The sequence below is a fragment of the Phoenix dactylifera genome, chromosome 15, assembly GCF_051530095.1.
Source record: "Phoenix dactylifera cultivar Ajwa chromosome 15, Ajwa_hap1_PhDact_Kaust_v1.1, whole genome shotgun sequence".
In the NCBI taxonomy this organism is placed as follows: domain Eukaryota; kingdom Viridiplantae; phylum Streptophyta; class Magnoliopsida; order Arecales; family Arecaceae; genus Phoenix; species Phoenix dactylifera.
This window is the reverse complement of record NC_143204.1, coordinates 16,018,772-16,035,740: the sequence shown is the minus strand read 5'-3', so window position 1 is coordinate 16,035,740 and position 16,969 is coordinate 16,018,772. Positions and strand designations below refer to the sequence as shown.

At 37.3% G+C, this 16,969-nt stretch overlaps 2 protein-coding genes across 2 annotated transcripts; one reads left to right on the top strand and one right to left on the bottom strand.

Annotated features, from left to right (window-relative positions):
- Window positions 1–6,859: 6,859 nt before the first annotated feature.
- LOC148699894 (disease resistance protein RGA2-like) lies at window positions 6,860–8,569 on the bottom strand. The gene has a single exon (XM_088711417.2). It carries the CDS (start codon window positions 8,516–8,518, stop codon window positions 6,860–6,862), a length of 1,659 nt encoding a protein of 552 aa, XP_088567543.2. The 5' UTR covers window positions 8,519–8,569.
- A 1,416-nt stretch (window positions 8,570–9,985) lies between these two features.
- Window positions 9,986–12,209, top strand: LOC120113236 (expansin-A23-like). The gene is made up of 2 exons (XM_039134043.3): window positions 9,986–10,137; window positions 11,164–12,209. Exons 1-2 carry the CDS (start codon window positions 10,008–10,010, stop codon window positions 11,781–11,783), a joined length of 750 nt encoding a protein of 249 aa, XP_038989971.3. The 5' UTR covers window positions 9,986–10,007; the 3' UTR covers window positions 11,784–12,209.
- The last annotated feature ends 4,760 nt before the right edge of the window (window positions 12,210–16,969 follow it).

Genomic DNA, 16,969 nt, shown 5'->3' with positions numbered 1-16,969 from the left:
TCAGCTCGAACTACGTCCTTCATGATTGGATTAAGTCGCCTTTGTGGTTCTCTAAAGATTTTTGCATCTTCTTATAGATGGATTTTATGTTGGACCACAGAAGGACTAATCCCCTTAATATTAGTTATAGACCAACTGATAGCTTCCTGATTCTTCCGAAGGATACTTAACAGCTTCTCTTCCTGTTCTTTAGTCAGATTTGATGCAATTATAACAGGTAAGGTCTTGTTTTCTCCAAGAAATGCATACTTCAAATTTTCGGGAAGGTCATTAAGTTCTAGTTGCGGAGGTTTGAGATTGGATGGCACTAGATGAGATTCTGAAATAGGCAATGATTCAAACTTGGTGGCCCATCTACTAGTATCCATCACAGGAATAGAATCTAACAATGCATTAACCTCTTGACTTGACTCACAATCTTGACCAAAATTAGCCAAACATCTTTCTAATGGGTCAAAATAACTTGACTCTTCAAAAGAACTGCTAATTATGTTCTCAATCATGTGAATTTCTTCCAAATCATCCATCTCAGTTGACTGACTACTACTATGAAAAACATTGAGCTGTACAGTCATGTTCCCAAAGGCTAGAGTCATTATTCCATTTCGGCAACTAATCACAGCATTTGAAGTGGCCAAAAATGGTCTACCTAGGATCACTGGGATGTGACTTTCTAGATTTTTTACTGGTTCAGTTTCAAGGACTACAAAATCCACAGGGTAGTAGAATTCATTAACTTTTACAATCACATCTTCCACAATTCCTTTGGGATACTTTACCGTCCTATCTGCTAACGAAAGAGTGATGTTTGTGGGTTTTAATTCTCCCAAGCCCAACTCTGTGTAAACAGAATAGGGTAACAGGTTCACACTAGCTCCTAAATCTAGAAGAGCTCTCTGAATGATGGTTTCTCCTATTTTAATTTCAACAGTGGGGCAACCAGGGTCCTTGTATTTTGGGGCAATCTGTTGTTGAATAAGAGACGAGGCTTGTGTAGCCATAACAGCTTGCCTAGGAATACTAGTTTTTCTTTTTACCGTGGTCAGGTCTTTTAAGAATTTTGTATAGGAGAGGATCTGTCTGATGGCATCTAGGAAGGGTAAATTTATTTGAACATTTTTAAAGACTTCCATGATTTCATCATACTGAGATTTTTTCTTTGAGTCTTGTAGTCTACTAGGAAAGGGAGCCTTGGGTGTATATGTCTCTATTGGTTTCTCCTCTACTCCTTGTGTTCCCTGTTCTTGTGCCTTTTTATGAGTGGGGTTCGGTTCATGCTTTTCTTCTTTTTCTTGTACAGGAAGTTGGACCTTGTTGTCTACTTGCCTGCCAGACCGTAAAGTGGTAATTGCCTGGACTTCATGGTTAGGGTTTCTATTAGAATCAATCTGAAACTGGCCTCTCAGCCCTTGATTCTGTTGCCTACTAGGGTTAGGTACTGGCTGACTTGGCAATTCACCTCTCTTCCTATCCCCTAGAGAGTTAGCTATTTGGCTCAGACTAACCTCAAGTTTTGCAATCGCTTGCGCATGGAATTGGTTAGTTTGTGTTTGAGCCATGTTGGTCTGTTGTTGCTGTTGGATGAAGTCTTGTTGCTGCTTCATCATATTAGCCATCATGGTTTCTAAAGTTGAAGATTGTTGTGGGGCAGGGGTATTGTAAGTAGGTACAGATGGAACCAAAGGTTGGTTCATTTGTGATGGACCTATCCTGGAAAAGTTCCTCTGAAAACCTGGTGGACCACCTTGATGCTGAATAGGTTCGTTCTGCTTGTATGAAAAATTTGGGTGGAACCTATTATCAGGGTGGTAAACTGGGCTGAACGAGTTGGGAGTGGGCTTCTTAAAGGCACTATATGAATTTAGAGCATTTGCTTGCTCGGCCTTTATAGTGGGCAGATTAGGGCAGCACTCCACTAGATGCTCAGGACTGTTACACAAGATGCATAAGCCTTGTGGCTCATGTTCCACTTTCATGATGGAATTTGACTCTTTTTGTGAGTTTGAGTTAGTGGAAACCGTAAAAGCATCCAACTTTTTGCTTAGATTATTCATCCCATTCACTAGATTGGACATGACATTTTTGAGTTCTGGGTCTGTTTTTATTCTGTAGGTACTTGGTTCTCTAGACCCATAATCATCTCTATCTACCTCCTGACCGTAGCTACTCCAATTTTGAGCATTTTCAGCTAAGTCCACAAGGAACTCATAGGCTTGATCAGGAGTTTGGTTCATGAACCTACCCTTATGCATGGATTCAATCATTTATGTGCTGGAGGTAATCCTTTGTAAAAGAAATGTACTAGATCAGCCTTATCAAGCCCATGGTGCGGGCACTTGACCAAAAGATCATGGAATCTTTCCCAAAGTTGGAAAAATTCCTCCTCAGATTTTTCTCTAAAAGTTCTGATGGCATCCTTAATTTTTTCAGTCTTCACCATGGGATAGAACTTAGCCATGAATTTTCTAGATAGTTGTTCCCATGATGTGTTGGAATTTGAAGCTAGGGAATACAGCCATGCAGCAGCACGATCCTCTAAAGTCATGGGAAATAACCTTAATTTAATACCCTCTTCATCTAAATTTTGATTTCTAAACGTTTGACAAATTGTCAAAAATTTGTTTAGATGAATGTAGGGTTGTTCACTCTCGAACCCATGAAACTTGGGTAACATGTTTATTGTTGCAGCCCGAATCTCGAATTGGGCTGCGTTATTAATTGGTAATACTATGCAAGTAGGGGGACTAGCGGATGCGGGTGCAAACAATTCATTCAGGATTCTAATATGTTCACCCATTGTAGAGATCGACGGTTGGTTTATAGTTCGCAGGTTGTGATGAAAAGTTCTATCAAGGTGGTGATTTTTGGGCTAAGGACAGGTAATGACCTTCCGACCTTATCTTTTTAATGAGTTTTGCCCTTAAATTATTTTATGCAAATGCTTAATACTAAATGCAGCAAGTAATCAATATTTTTGTTTCAAAGTTTATGCAATGTCATTAGGTTGTATTGATTAAATGAGCAAGCAATTTTTTTTTACTTTTATTTTTTTTATTTTTATTTTTATTTTATTTTTATTTTATTTTTTTAGCAATAACTTGAATGTAAACTAAACACAATCCTTATGCGTCAGTCAATCTCCGAATGCCCGTCGACTAAGCTCTGGAGATTACTCCGTGAGGAGCCCCAATAAAGGTATGATAACCTCGGGGGATTGCACCTTATCAATTACTAGCAAAAATAATATAGATATTTTTTTTATTTTTATTTTTTATTTTTTTTTGAATTTTTTATTTTATTTTATTTTTATTTTTTATTTTTTAAAATTTAAATTTCAAATTTCGAATTTCAGAATTCAAATTTTGAATTTAAATTTTTGAATTTTTGAATTTTGAAATATATATTTTTTTATTTTTTTTTGAATTTTTTTTTTCGAATTTCAAATTTCAGAATTTAATAACTATGAAATTATTAACTGAAAATAATCAAAATAATAAAAATAAAAACTTACTACCGGAGTGCGTTCACTCCGGGCATCCGAAATCCAATTTGATCTTCGTGATCGTTCTTGCTTCTCGATTTGCCTTTCCGGCAACGGCGCCAAAATTCTGTTCGTCTGATTTCTGCCTATCTAAAAATACGCTAGACAGATCGTTGTTAGAACCGATGAACAAAAGTTGAATTTAAATTCTACTCTTACCTTTCCTACCCAAAGAATAGTGGTTGTAAGAGGTCAATCCACAGGGAGGCGATTGGAGTTGCATAAAAATTAGAACATTCACTCGGATTTGAAATTGATTTTTGAATGATAAAAGAAAAATATTATTTTGAGGATGTTGATGGATTCTCTAGTCTATCGGAGAATGTTTTTAACTGAAACTACCTAAAAGACAGGTACTTAGATTTAAAGAGCATTTATGTTTTTAACTAATCAAAGAAAAGCTTTGGCATAAATTAAACTGGATGAAAAACAGTGCTAAGAAGATCAAAAGCCTAGAACATAAATTGCATAAAGGAAAATTAGATGTGTTGCATAAAAAGAAAAAAATAAACGGTTGCATAAAGAAAACAGAAATTTAACTAAGCCTAGAACAAGGATTGCATGAAAGAGAAATGATAGATTTACTAAAAAGAAAATTCATTACAAATAAAAGTGGAGATTGGAAACCTAATGTTTCTTCTCTTTTGCAAATAACATAAAAAAATAAAACAAAAAGCCTCTTCCTCCCGTTAGAACATAAAATATATTTTTTTTACTCTTTTCTTCCCCAAAAACAGAGGATTGCTCTGTTCTTCTCTTCCCCACCGAGCTCTCTCCTTCCTTCTTCTTCTTTGGACCCCGCCGGCTACCCCCCCTCCCTCGAGCCTCCTCTCCTCTTCCTCTTTTATAGATCGCCCCCACCCCTTGCAGCCGGTGATGGATCCTGATGATTCGGGCGTGAATGATGGCAGACGCAAGGAAGGAGAGGGCGGACAGGCGCGAAGGAGGTAACGGACACGGGATCGCTGGGAGGAGGCGATCGTCCGGGTTGCTTGGATCACGGACGGAAGGAGCCGGATTTTGTTCTTTGGGCCACGGAGGGATGGGATGCTTGCAGTCGGAAGGAGTGGATCACGGGATGGTGTGCTTCACGAACGGCTGGGACGTTGGCTGAGGCGAAGGAGCTGCAGTCTTGATCGCGGAAGAGCTGGGGTCAGCCGTGATCGATGGAGCAGGCGTGGGATGCTGGGATTCCGGCTCGGGATTCCTTCTTTGGACCACGGTTGAGAGGCGGGCAGGTGGGAGGAGCCGGACGCGATCGCTGGGAGCTTGGATCACGGCTTGAAATCGGAAGGGAGCTTGATCCATGGATGTTCACCACTTGAAGAATGGGATTACGGGAAGGGGGTGGAGCCGGACGCGATCGCTGGGAGGATGAAGCTGGGCGCGGTTTGTGAGGCGCTGATGCTTCACATGTGTGGGAGCTTGATCCGATCACGAGATGGACGGCTGTGATGATGGCGTGATCCGTGAGATGCTAGGAGGACTCGTTGACGATGCGGACGGAGTGGATTTATTTGAGATGTTGATGATTGGCTGGGCAGATGGCCGAGAAGGAGATGATCGCGGGGCCTTGATGCGGGACTGATTTGGTAGGTGACCTGATGGATGGCGCAGGATTTCATGCTTGTATGGCAGCTGGGGAATTTGTTGAGCTCGGGCTGTCGGGCATTGGACTCAAACCCAATGTTATTGGGTCTCTTAGATTCCTTGCACTCAAACACAAATACAATGTTAATTCATTAATTGTATCATTAAAAATTAACTATAATACTAATTAAAGTGGTACGATGATTGCACTTTTGTGCTCTCATCAAATGACAGTGAGGGATAATTAAATCTTTCTACAGAGCTGGGCAGGTCTGGCAGTGACTGGAGTTTTAGTGGACTGCATAGCTCCAATATTTGAAGGGAGGAAAGACTTTGTTAGCTTGCTAGAAAGGACTCCTCAGAAGCCGCATTAGATAAGCATATGAGCTGCAAAAATGGAACCAAAATCTTATAATAGGAATTGCAGGCAACGGTTTTAATTACAAGATTTCTCGCAATTGATAGCAATCTTCAAATAATATGATGTTATATATAATTATTATAACATCATATTATTTTGGAGGAATATAATTACTATAATATCTATCGTATAATAATCTAATAATATTATCATTATTTTATTATAATCATAAAAATAAAATGTTAATTATTATATTATAATAACAAAATGACAGTTTATTGTTTTCAAGGAGGTAACCTTATTAGATTATTTGTAGGAGTAGGACTAGTAAATATCTTTCGATATTGTGCAACCAAACAGCTGCAATTTCATATGCAATTTTCAAATACAAACCATTAAAGAGAAACAAGTTTTGCAACTGCAATTTCAAATGCAACATTTTCAATTGCAGCTTGTATTTGAATTGCGTGCAATTGAATTATGGGCAAACAAATGGCCCCTAAGTATTGAAATCAACAAAAAATGGGAATTACAAATAATTTGAAACCAAAAGGACTTAAGATATTACCTTCAGAAACAAAAACATAGCTTTGGAGGTCGTATTTTACATGAGCTTGCCAGGGCTAAAGTTTAGTACACATTGCTGCTACTTCACCTGAAACACTGTTATACATTTATGTAATATATGCCTAAGAACAAATGCCCATCTTCCATGAGACTGTTCCATTCAAAAACCAACAGACTGGTCTGAGCAATTGCTTCAGAAACAACCTCGCTTTGTATTGCAATGTCAATAAAATGGCAAACTCACAGTAGAGAGACATGATTATTGAGTGATTTCTTCTACATGCTTCAGAATTAAAATTTGTTGATCCAGCGCGTTCTGCATATTAAAAACAACATGTGAAATTTATCAAATTGATTTTAGCGGGTGCAAAAGAAAATGAAATTCTGAGATTCCGCAATAAAAGTTTGATTCAGATGCCAAGCGCTTGCAAAAGCTGTGTAGGATTGAGACATCTTTATACCTCATGCATAAGAAACATCTAAAACAACTCCTAGCTGCAATGATATCGAGTCTCAAAGTGTATGCTAGGGCATTGATTTAATAAATAAGAAAGAAAAAACTCATAAAACTATATAGATACACACCATAAGACCTTGTTTTTGAAGTAAAAAATAAATACGCAACATATTTCTGCTTCATCGGACGGCGCACTTCGAGAACAACTTGTGAGATTTACTTTCAAGTCTATAATATAGCAGAGTGACTTTCCTGAGTTCACTGATACTTTAAGCAGTCTATAATATAGCAGAGTGACTTTCCTAAGTTCACTGATACTTTAAGCGCTAAAAGAAAGATTCATCTAAGCAGCATGATTTGAGATATCTCCTGGGTTTGGCTTGCTGTAGTCAACTCCCAAGCATCCATCCTTGGAGACAGAGCATACCATTTTATGTAGTAGATCATGGATGACATAGTATGTGGTATTCGTACCAACCCAGTGGAGAGCCCAATCGAAGAAAGATTTTCGTAATAGACTATCGAAGTACTCACAGCCTATATCTTCTGGCCTTCTCTTCTTATCCTCAGACTGCTGGATTAACCCTGCGGCCATCCACATACGGACCAACTCATCCCTTTCAAACAGATAGTCTTGGGAAAATATACTACAGTATCTAAAACAACGCTGTAGCTGTGGTGAAAGCTGAATGTAACTAAATCTCAGTACTGGCTGGAAGTCCTCATTCTGTATTGAATTGAAAACGCCATTTTCCAAGACCTCTTTCCAAAACTCAAAGTTCAAGTTAGAATTCAACATTCCTCCCACAACTTTTGCCCCCAAAGGAGACCCCCATAGCTTCTTCGCTATTGGGTCGCCAATCCGTTGAAGTTTTCCATGATCATCAGGGTTCACACCAGCAAATGCATGCCTCATGAAAAGTAAGAGATAAGCATTCCATTCTATGCCTCGCAAATTCACTGGTTCCTCAGTTCCCTCCATTACTTTACCAATCATTTCTGCAACTGAATTCATTCTAGTTGTTAACAAGATCTTGCTTCCCTGCTTCCCATTTTTCAAAGGAGCCACCAGATCCTCCCATTTCTTCCTATCATCATCATTCCACACGTCATCCAAGACTAACAGAAACTTACTGGACTCTAGCTTCTCTGTAAGAATCTCTTGAAGCGTACTCAGTTCTTCAGCTTGAGGGTTTGTTCTAGTTGCAGCCCGAACGATCTTTTTCATTATGCCAGCCGCATCAAAATTATTGGAAACACAGACCCACATGCTGAGGTCAAAACTCCCTTTGCCTTCCCTGTAGACATATTGTGCTAGAGTAGTCTTTCCCATCCTAGCCGCACCAACTATTGGGAGAACTCTGACATTCTTAACATTGGACCCATGCTCACAGCTTTCAGGCATCTTCAACCACCCAACTATCTTTGCCATCTCTTTTTCTCGCCCAAACACCTTGTCTTCAGTCACCAAGCAGCCACTCTCAGGAGCTATAAGTTGCTGTCTCCTCACTCCCTGTTCGTTCGACAGATCATGAAGTCTAAGGAAATCTCCAGCAGAATCAGCAACATGATCTAGATTTCTGACAGCTCGGTTCAACTTCTTCTTTAGATGCGTACCATGTTTAAAGGCAAAAGCGGTACACCTGATAATTTTCTTAGTGTAATCAGAGGCAGTGGGACGCACCTTTTCTCCTCCACTCTTCACTTTTTCCTTGAGCTTGTAGTATTCCAACTCATCCAGCACGTCACTGGCCTCGTCCACAGCATCTTTCAGCTGCCACAGCCATGCTTTCTCTGCCGGGTTACGGCCATTGATGACCTGCAACTTCTCGACCCTCTCCACCACTGCTTGGATCCGTTGAAGGGCAGCATGTAGCTTCTTCAATTGTTTCTTCATGCTCAACCACACGGGCCGCTCCTTTATGTAGGAGATGGCCAAGCCAAGCAGATGACTTATTGCAGCAGATGCAAGCCACCCTGCAATTACCAGTTCTGGCCCCATGGTGAAGAAACCACTACTCCTCCCTCAGAGCTTCTCTCTTTCTCTTGGATTGCAAATAGAGAAGAAAGCATGGATTCGCCCCTGGTTCAAAACAAAATGGACCACCGGCTCAATTGACTCGAAGTAAACTAATAACGACGAGCACCACCTAACCACAGTCTTAATTTATATCAAGGAAAGAAGGCATTGACGCTTGCGACGTCTGTTGTGACGGTAAGCCGGTCATAAGGTTATCGTACATTTGCTCAACCACCCCAACATTATTCTCAAGCACGCTATTAATTAAATTCTGGGAAAGAAGAGTTCAACAACAAGCAAGGATTTGTTTATCGTTTCTACATGTGCTTTCCGATCCTTTTATCTTGAGCACATTGGATCTACAAGCAAGCAAGCAAGAACTCAATAAGAAAAAAATGTGCAGTTGACCCTCTTCTTCTCGTAGACGAGAGGAAGGCAGTTTCCTCTAAACCTATTAAATATTGATTGCGTAATTGTTATTATGATTCCAAAATAAGTTGCATATGAAACTTTGCAACTATATGAAATTTGATTGATCGTTGGAATTCTGCTAGTATCTCGATGATTGAATCATCCAAATGAAAAAAAGTATGTAAAATTGAATTTGTTGCACTCTCCTCTGTAAAATTTAAAGCGATAGTATAACAAAAAAGATTTATATATGTATATATATCCGTATCACCGATTCTTAGTTTGACTACGTGTGGATCCGGACATGATTACATGATATTTAGTGGTGGCAAATAGAAAATTAATTAGATTATATTTGCTTCAAAAAAGAAAAATTAGTGTTTGAAGTACTAAAATTAGATTTTTAATAATTTACATCTTGTTTATTTTTCTGCAGATATAAAAAGTTTCAAACTTCAATTTAGTATCAAGATGATCCAAGGTGGTAGGAGACTAAAAAAATCTGGCCTGTATTTCTTCCAACAATTAATGTGTTGATAATAAAAATGATTGGAAAGTTTAGTGGAAGGAAAAAAAATATATTATATTATAAAAAATTCTATGCATGGTTAGTTTTAGTTTTTTAGTGATGCACAAAAAATTTCCACTCAAAAAAAAATTCAGGTACATGCATAAAGTAAAAATAGATAATTATTAAATACATTCCATTTATAACATACATTTGTATCTAATCCAAGATATGCTGCTAATTAATGCGGGAGATTCAAAATTAAACACCGCCATTCAATGTAGCAAATCATTCCTCCTAATTTATTTTCCACACAAATAGTAAATTATTATTTTAATATACTGCTTTATTTTAGCAAATTAAACACTGCATCCCAATTTAATCTATCAAAACTTTGCTCTTAATTAATTATCTGCACAAATAGTAAATTATTTTTTATGTAGTGCAAGCCTGATTTCTTCCCCTCTGCCACCAGCCTTGGCCTATATATACCGACCTTCTAAGCTAGAGCCCCACCACCACCCCACACGCACAGAGAGAGAGAGAGAGAGGATGGGTTTGGCTATTGCTTGCGTTGCATGCATGGCTATGTTTCTGATGGCCTCTGGGGTGGCCTCCCAAAATGGATGGGATAACGCTTTTGCGACGTTTTATGGTGACATGAGCGGCAAAGAAACCATGCGTGCGTTATCGTCTTCATTCAATATATATTGCTTATGCATTCTATCCTTATATAAAATCTTGGTCCAATATATAACCACTGTTTTGCTCCAAAAAGGATCAATATATTTGCAATCACGAGCCAATATTTGATTTTTTGTATTTGATCCGAGGAAGGGAGATAAAGTTATTGTTATAGTCATATTATTTTCATAATAGACATTATTTTTACCATATATATTTTTTAAATAGCATATCTATGGGGGAGTTGAGCATGGTGGAGTACATTTTTTGCGTGTACGTGATTGACTGATCTAAGGGTTTTCTGGTCTGTGTTCATTTTTACTAGACGTAACCTACTTTGACCCAGCAGTGCTAAAAGACCATGCATGGGTATTTTTTTTATTCGATCACAATTGCTTCAGCAGTCTTGTCTTCATAATTTTTTAATTTTGAGTATCGGTGCATATACATGTATATCATGCAGACAGGGATGTGTTTCCATTCCTAAAAGTATTCTCATCATGGTGGTGATCATAAAAAACGCTAACCAAGGAGTGTAAATGCATTCTTCTTGTGGTTACATATATTGACATGGTAAACTTGTCTTTACAATCTTATCTCATCGATTAGTATGCATAAAAAATAAAGAGTAATCATATTGACATTGATCTTTGAATAATGTGACATGATTTCTGTCTTCTATGTAATCACAAAGCCTTGTCAGTTTCTAGAGAATTATGGAAGACCTTCCATTTGCTCCGGTAGAAGATTAATTATAAGTTCAATATAAGGAAGGAGGATTTTTTCTGCGCACATAGAAGATAAATATCAGCATTATTTATTGTCGGATTTCACTGCATCACCGAATACCTTTTTGTTACTCTATTCTTCGTGTGATTGATCTGGAGGAACTGAATACTTCTAAGTTCTCCTTGTTTCTGCTTTCTCTTCAAATTTGACTTTGTAATTCATCTCAATTGAATAAATTTTGGGTGGCCAAGCTTTTTATTCCTCTTCTTTACCATCATCCCTCACTGACCAACAGAGGGAGCATGCGGCTACGGCGACCTCTTCAAGCAAGGCTACGGCCTCAAGACGGCGGCACTGAGCACGGCCCTCTTCAACGATGGCCTCACATGCGGTGCATGCTTCCAGCTCCAGTGCGTCAACGATCCCCGGTGGTGCGCGCCGGGGACCATCACCATCACCGCCACCAACTTCTGCCCCCCGAATGCTTCCAAGCCGGGCAACAATGGCGGTTGGTGCAATCCTCCTCGCAAGCACTTCGATCTCTCGATGCCGATGTTCACAAAGATCACCAAGGACTACCACGCCGGGATCGTCCCGGTGCGGTTCCGAAGGGTCCCATGCATCAAGAAAGGTGGCGTAAGGTTCGAGATCAAGGGCAAACCAGACTGGATCTTGGTGTTGGTGTATAACGTGGGAGGGGCCGGGGACGTGAAAGCCATGCAGGTGAAGGGGTCGAGAACCGGGTGGATAACCATGACCAGGAACTGGGGCCAAAACTGGCAGACTCGACGGCACTTGCTCGGGCAAAGCCTGTCATTTCGAGTGACAACGAGCGATGGAAAGATGGTGCAGTCCGATGACGTGGCTCCTGCGAACTGGAAATTTGGCCAGGTATTTGAGGGGAAGCAATTCTAGATGAGTCATAAGGAAAATTGACGTACATTTATAGGATTATTGTTCTTTCCTTTTGGATTTGGAGCAACAAAAGAGTGTATCGCATTATTCTGCTATAGAGTAAGCCTTTTATAGATATAGTCTAAGCCTTGTGGAATGATTTGTCTTGCAATAAAATGATCTTTCTCATCAAAAGGAACTTAAGTAGGTTATAGGAAGAATTGCTAGAAAGCTAGCTAATATCAGTCGTAGAATCTAAGAGGTGTTTAGTGAAAAAAGAAAAAGAAAAAAACTTGTGATCATATAATGAGATTGTCCGGACTCCTGAACTACACAAGAAACTGGATCGATTTTTCTTGTTCAGAGAAAAGAAACAGAGTATATCGTTGCTAAGGAAAATGCATGGAAAGATATTTACAGTGTCAATGCTATCTCGATTTCCATTCTCACCAGGTATCTCAGTTGTTGTCCCTTATCAATCAGCCTGTGTCGCCAAAACAGAAACGATGGGCTTGATTAATGAAAATTGAGGCATGCATTCGGTGTTGTGCAAGTCTGACATGGGACTTTTTTCGTAAACTTTTTTTTTCACTCTTTATGCAACGAAATTGGATATCACTTGCCCAAAAATAATAATCTCTGCACTCTACTCAAGCAATTAACAAGCAAAATAATCAAGCAATCCATGCACAAGAGGCAACACAATTTTTTAACGTAGAAAATCCTTCGATGTGAAGAAAAAATTATGAAACTTAGTTCAGCCAAAACTTCTACTATTTAGAATAATAGGATTATAATAAATTCTCTCTAGTTCAAATAGAGGCTGCACAAATATCAACAAGATTTAATCTTGCCTTCCACAATAAGAATATTCTTCACCAATAAGGAGGATTTCAACAATAAACAGCAAAATAGAGAATGGATCTCACCAAGTGTTGATGCTTGAAATAAACAATGGAGAAGACTTTTTAAAGATCCAAACTATTCAATCTGTAGCTTTCAATGCCAGAAATAACATACTGAGATTTTAGCCAAGTCTGGATAAAATCAATCATCCGATCATCCGACAAAGTAGCACCTTTTCTTTTTTCTCTTCTTCTATGTTTTTCTTTTTTCTCCACTATTTTTGTGGACCCCGAGATGCCCGATTTTCTGCGATTACCTCAGCCCCAAGCCGGATATTTTGAAACTGCCTTCTTATCTTTTTTTTAAATTTCAAATAATGTGGGTTTCACATGAGAAGGGACCATACCAACAAATCTTCCCTTTCCGACTCATTTAGGGGGTTCCACCAAGCTCACTTTCTCTCTACAAGCAATAATTTTTTTCATGGGCAAGGTTTTATCATCAGTATGGATTTTTTCAAGATACAGTAACTTAATCTCTAAAGCATCCTGAATCCAATGATATCTCACATCAATGTGCTTGGATCTCAAATGAAATATTGGACTCTTTGAGAGATGGATGACACTTTGACTGTCACAATAAAGCATATATGTCTCTTGTTCCTAACCTAATTCTTATAGAAAATTTTTCATCCACAAAAGTTATTTATGAGCTTCTATAACTGCAATATACTCAGCCCCCGTAGTGGATAAAGCAACACATTTTTATAACTTAGATTGTTATGAAACTGCTATCCCTAAAAAATCATCAAGTACTTTGATGTGGACTTTTTAGAATCTATATTATCAGTCATATCTGCATCTGTGTACCCATCCAACACAGGTTTACTATTACCAAAACAAAAACAGACTCTAGAAGTGCCTATGAGAAATCTGCGAATCTATTTAACGACTATCCAATATTTCGTACCACGATTAAAAAAAAAACCAACTTATAACACCAACTGCATGAGCAATATCGGACCTTATGCAAACAATAGTGGTTCTAGAGCGGCGTGCTCAACATGTTCATCTAGCATATCATTGTCAAGTGCGGGTTCATCAACTGTGTTATCATTATCTTTATGTACATCTTTTCTATTGTTATCATTTATCATGGTTGGATGCACTAGACCCAGATCAACATAATTTCTAGTGACAAACTTCGTCTTCTCAACATTTTTAAAATCTTCGATAGTCTGGTCTTCTAAAAACACAATATCTTTGCTTCTGATAACTTTTTATCAATTGGAACCTATAATCTATAGCCAAACTCTTCATGTGCATAACTTAGGAAGATACACTGTTTAGACTTGCCATCAAGCTAGGATCTCTCATCTTTAGGAATGCAAATAAATGCCCTATGGCCAAAAACTCTTAAGTGATCATACGACATATCTTTTCCAATCCACACTCTTTCTCATTGCTTCACCCCAAAAGGATTTAGGTAATTTAGCATGCGAGAGCATACACCGAATTCTTTCACAAATAGTACGGTTTATTCTCTCGGCAACAATATTATGTTGAAGCGTTTTAGAAACAGTTTTCACAAGTCTGATGCTATGTCTCGACAATATTTCTCAAATAGACCTTTGTAATCACCATTATTATTTGCTCGAATACGCTTCAGTTGTCTTTCCATTTCTCTTTCAACACTAGCATGAAAATGTTTGAATACATCGAGCACCTGGTCTTTAAATTTTAAAACAAAGGCCCATACTTTTCAAGAATGATCATTAATAAAAGTAAGAAAATATAAAATATCATCAAGAGTTTTAGCATCCATAGTGCAAATCTCAGTGTGAATTAAATCCAAAACACATGATTTTCTATATGAAGGGGATTTATGAAATGCAACTCTATGTTGTTTGCTAGCTAAACAATGAGTACAAGTCTTTAGGGCGTATCTTTTATAGAAAAGAGTTTTTTTTTTTGTCTAGAATGTTAAGTCCCTTCCCGTTCACATGTCCAAGCCGCTTATGCCATAATTCAATGGAGGAGTATTTAACTGCATTCACCTCCCTCTTGCATAATTTTTTTTTGGTTCACCACCATCATCCTTGCTACTTTAGGCCTATACTTTCTCCAAGAAAGTCATAAGTTAAAAGGTAATGGTTGCTAAGGTCCCGTTAGCTAAAACATATAATCCTAAAATACTTCATCATATATGGAGCACTTATGGTTGTCAAGTTACATTTGTTTCACTTCGCAACAACCAACATGGCCGCTATCAGCTCCTCAGGGAGATTTTAGGGAATCATATATACGAGTCTAGCAATCATCAACCTTCCCATTAAAGTTGGAGAGAGACTTATGATGTATTATTATTAACTAGTAATAATTCTAATCTCTATATCGTATCTTTGTTAACCAAGTCACGAGAAGATATGCCTTCCTTATCTATGAGTCCTGTGCCTTTCCTCGTCCCTCAAATCTGAGCTTATGATGGAATCAAAAACTTTTTTTAGATGGTATGAATTAAGGACATTTCACATATATGCTATAACTTGAAATTTTAGGCTATTAAGTAAGATTTTTTTTTTTTCTGTCTTCTAATTTGTATCAATCTTCCTTTTTCTGTTTGTCCTCTTGCTTGCTGATCTTTTTTCAAATGGCTGTTAAATTGCAGGCTCAAATTGCCAATTGCACTTGTTTATTAATTATTTTCCTTCAGGTTAAGTGAAATACAGTGGGCAGCTTTTATTCTTTTATGTGTAAGGTGCGCAATGGCTCAACTTGACCCTTTGTAAGTCTAATATATTATTTGTTCTTTTATGCACTGGATGCACCATGACTTAATTGTTTATGAAATCTCCCTCACTGGAATGTACTAAATTTTTTTGTGTGTGTGTTTCTAAGTCACTGGAGTCCTAAGATTCATGGGTTTTTATAATATAGCATGAATAATGTAAGTGTTACATGAGCTCTATGATTGTAAGTCAAAATGTCCGGTACAATGGTTTGCAGGCACCTCATTCGTGTTGTAGTCCAAACAATGGCCAAATGGTTGCCAAGGAAATTGCTTTGATTGTGGTGACATATATAACTCTATTAACAAGCTAATCCACTATGGATTCTATTATATCTTCAGGGTCTAATTTACTTCAATACTGCCTTACTTATTGGGTTTTGTTGATGCTGGATTGTGGCAATAAGATTCACAAGTACCTGTCCAGCACTGATCTTTCGATTAAGAAGTTGTCATTCCAAAGGCTTGGCAAGAAAATTGCTCAAAAAGCACAAGGTTAGGCTTTAGGGATAATATGATGGGTGTTTCCTATTGATTAAAGTATTTACAATAATATATCATTCTATTACACTCTAATTTTATTTTTTTTAAATAAATATCTGGTCATGAAAAATTTCACGAGGCACCTTCTATCAATATATTAGTGATGGAGCGCACCCTTAATTGAGAATACAGAACAAGGAGTACTTTAAGATATTTTACTCAGAATTTTTGAATGCAGCCTTTTATATTTATGCCTTTATAAATATCTAAAATTGCATATATACCCTTACAAATTTAATATTTATATGAATATGCTTATAAATTATTATTTTTGCATGTATACTTTTATGAATATCTGAAGTTGTATTTATACCATTGCAAATTTACAATATACATGTATATCCTTATAATATATTTCTTTTCATGTACATACTTTCACAAATTGTTTATTTACATGTATATTCTTATAAATTATTATTTTTACATGCCTGCTTTCATTTAATTAAGATTATACATTCAACAAAAATATATAAGGACATAATTATTAAAAAAATAATTTATAAGGTACATATGAAAAAAAATAATTTATAAGGCTATACATATAAGTAGTAAATTTGCAAGGGTATACACATAATTTTAGATTTTTATAACTATATAAATACAAAAAGAATAGTTTACAAGGTTATAAATGCAACTAGTAAATTGGTAAAGATATTCTTATAATTTCAGATATTTATAAGAGTATAAATACAAAAAAAAAACATAAAAAACTCTTCTAAATAACATCATGCTACTTTTATTTTAATTAGTTAAAATCAGTTATAATATTTCTGAAGTCATCTGTTGGATTATGCTCATACCGTCTTTGTATTACAGTTACTAGATATCAACGAACTATACAAAATATAAAAATTTTAGTTTTATTTTATTCAAATCTATTTTGGCACTTTAAGAGCATGAATACTGTATAGACTTCTGATCAACATGAACTCTTGATCGGTCTGCCCTTGCCATCAATGCCAAGTTTGTATGTGCAACATTCCTTTTCTCAGTGGAATCCAGTATGCTTTCGCAGATTCAAATCTTACATT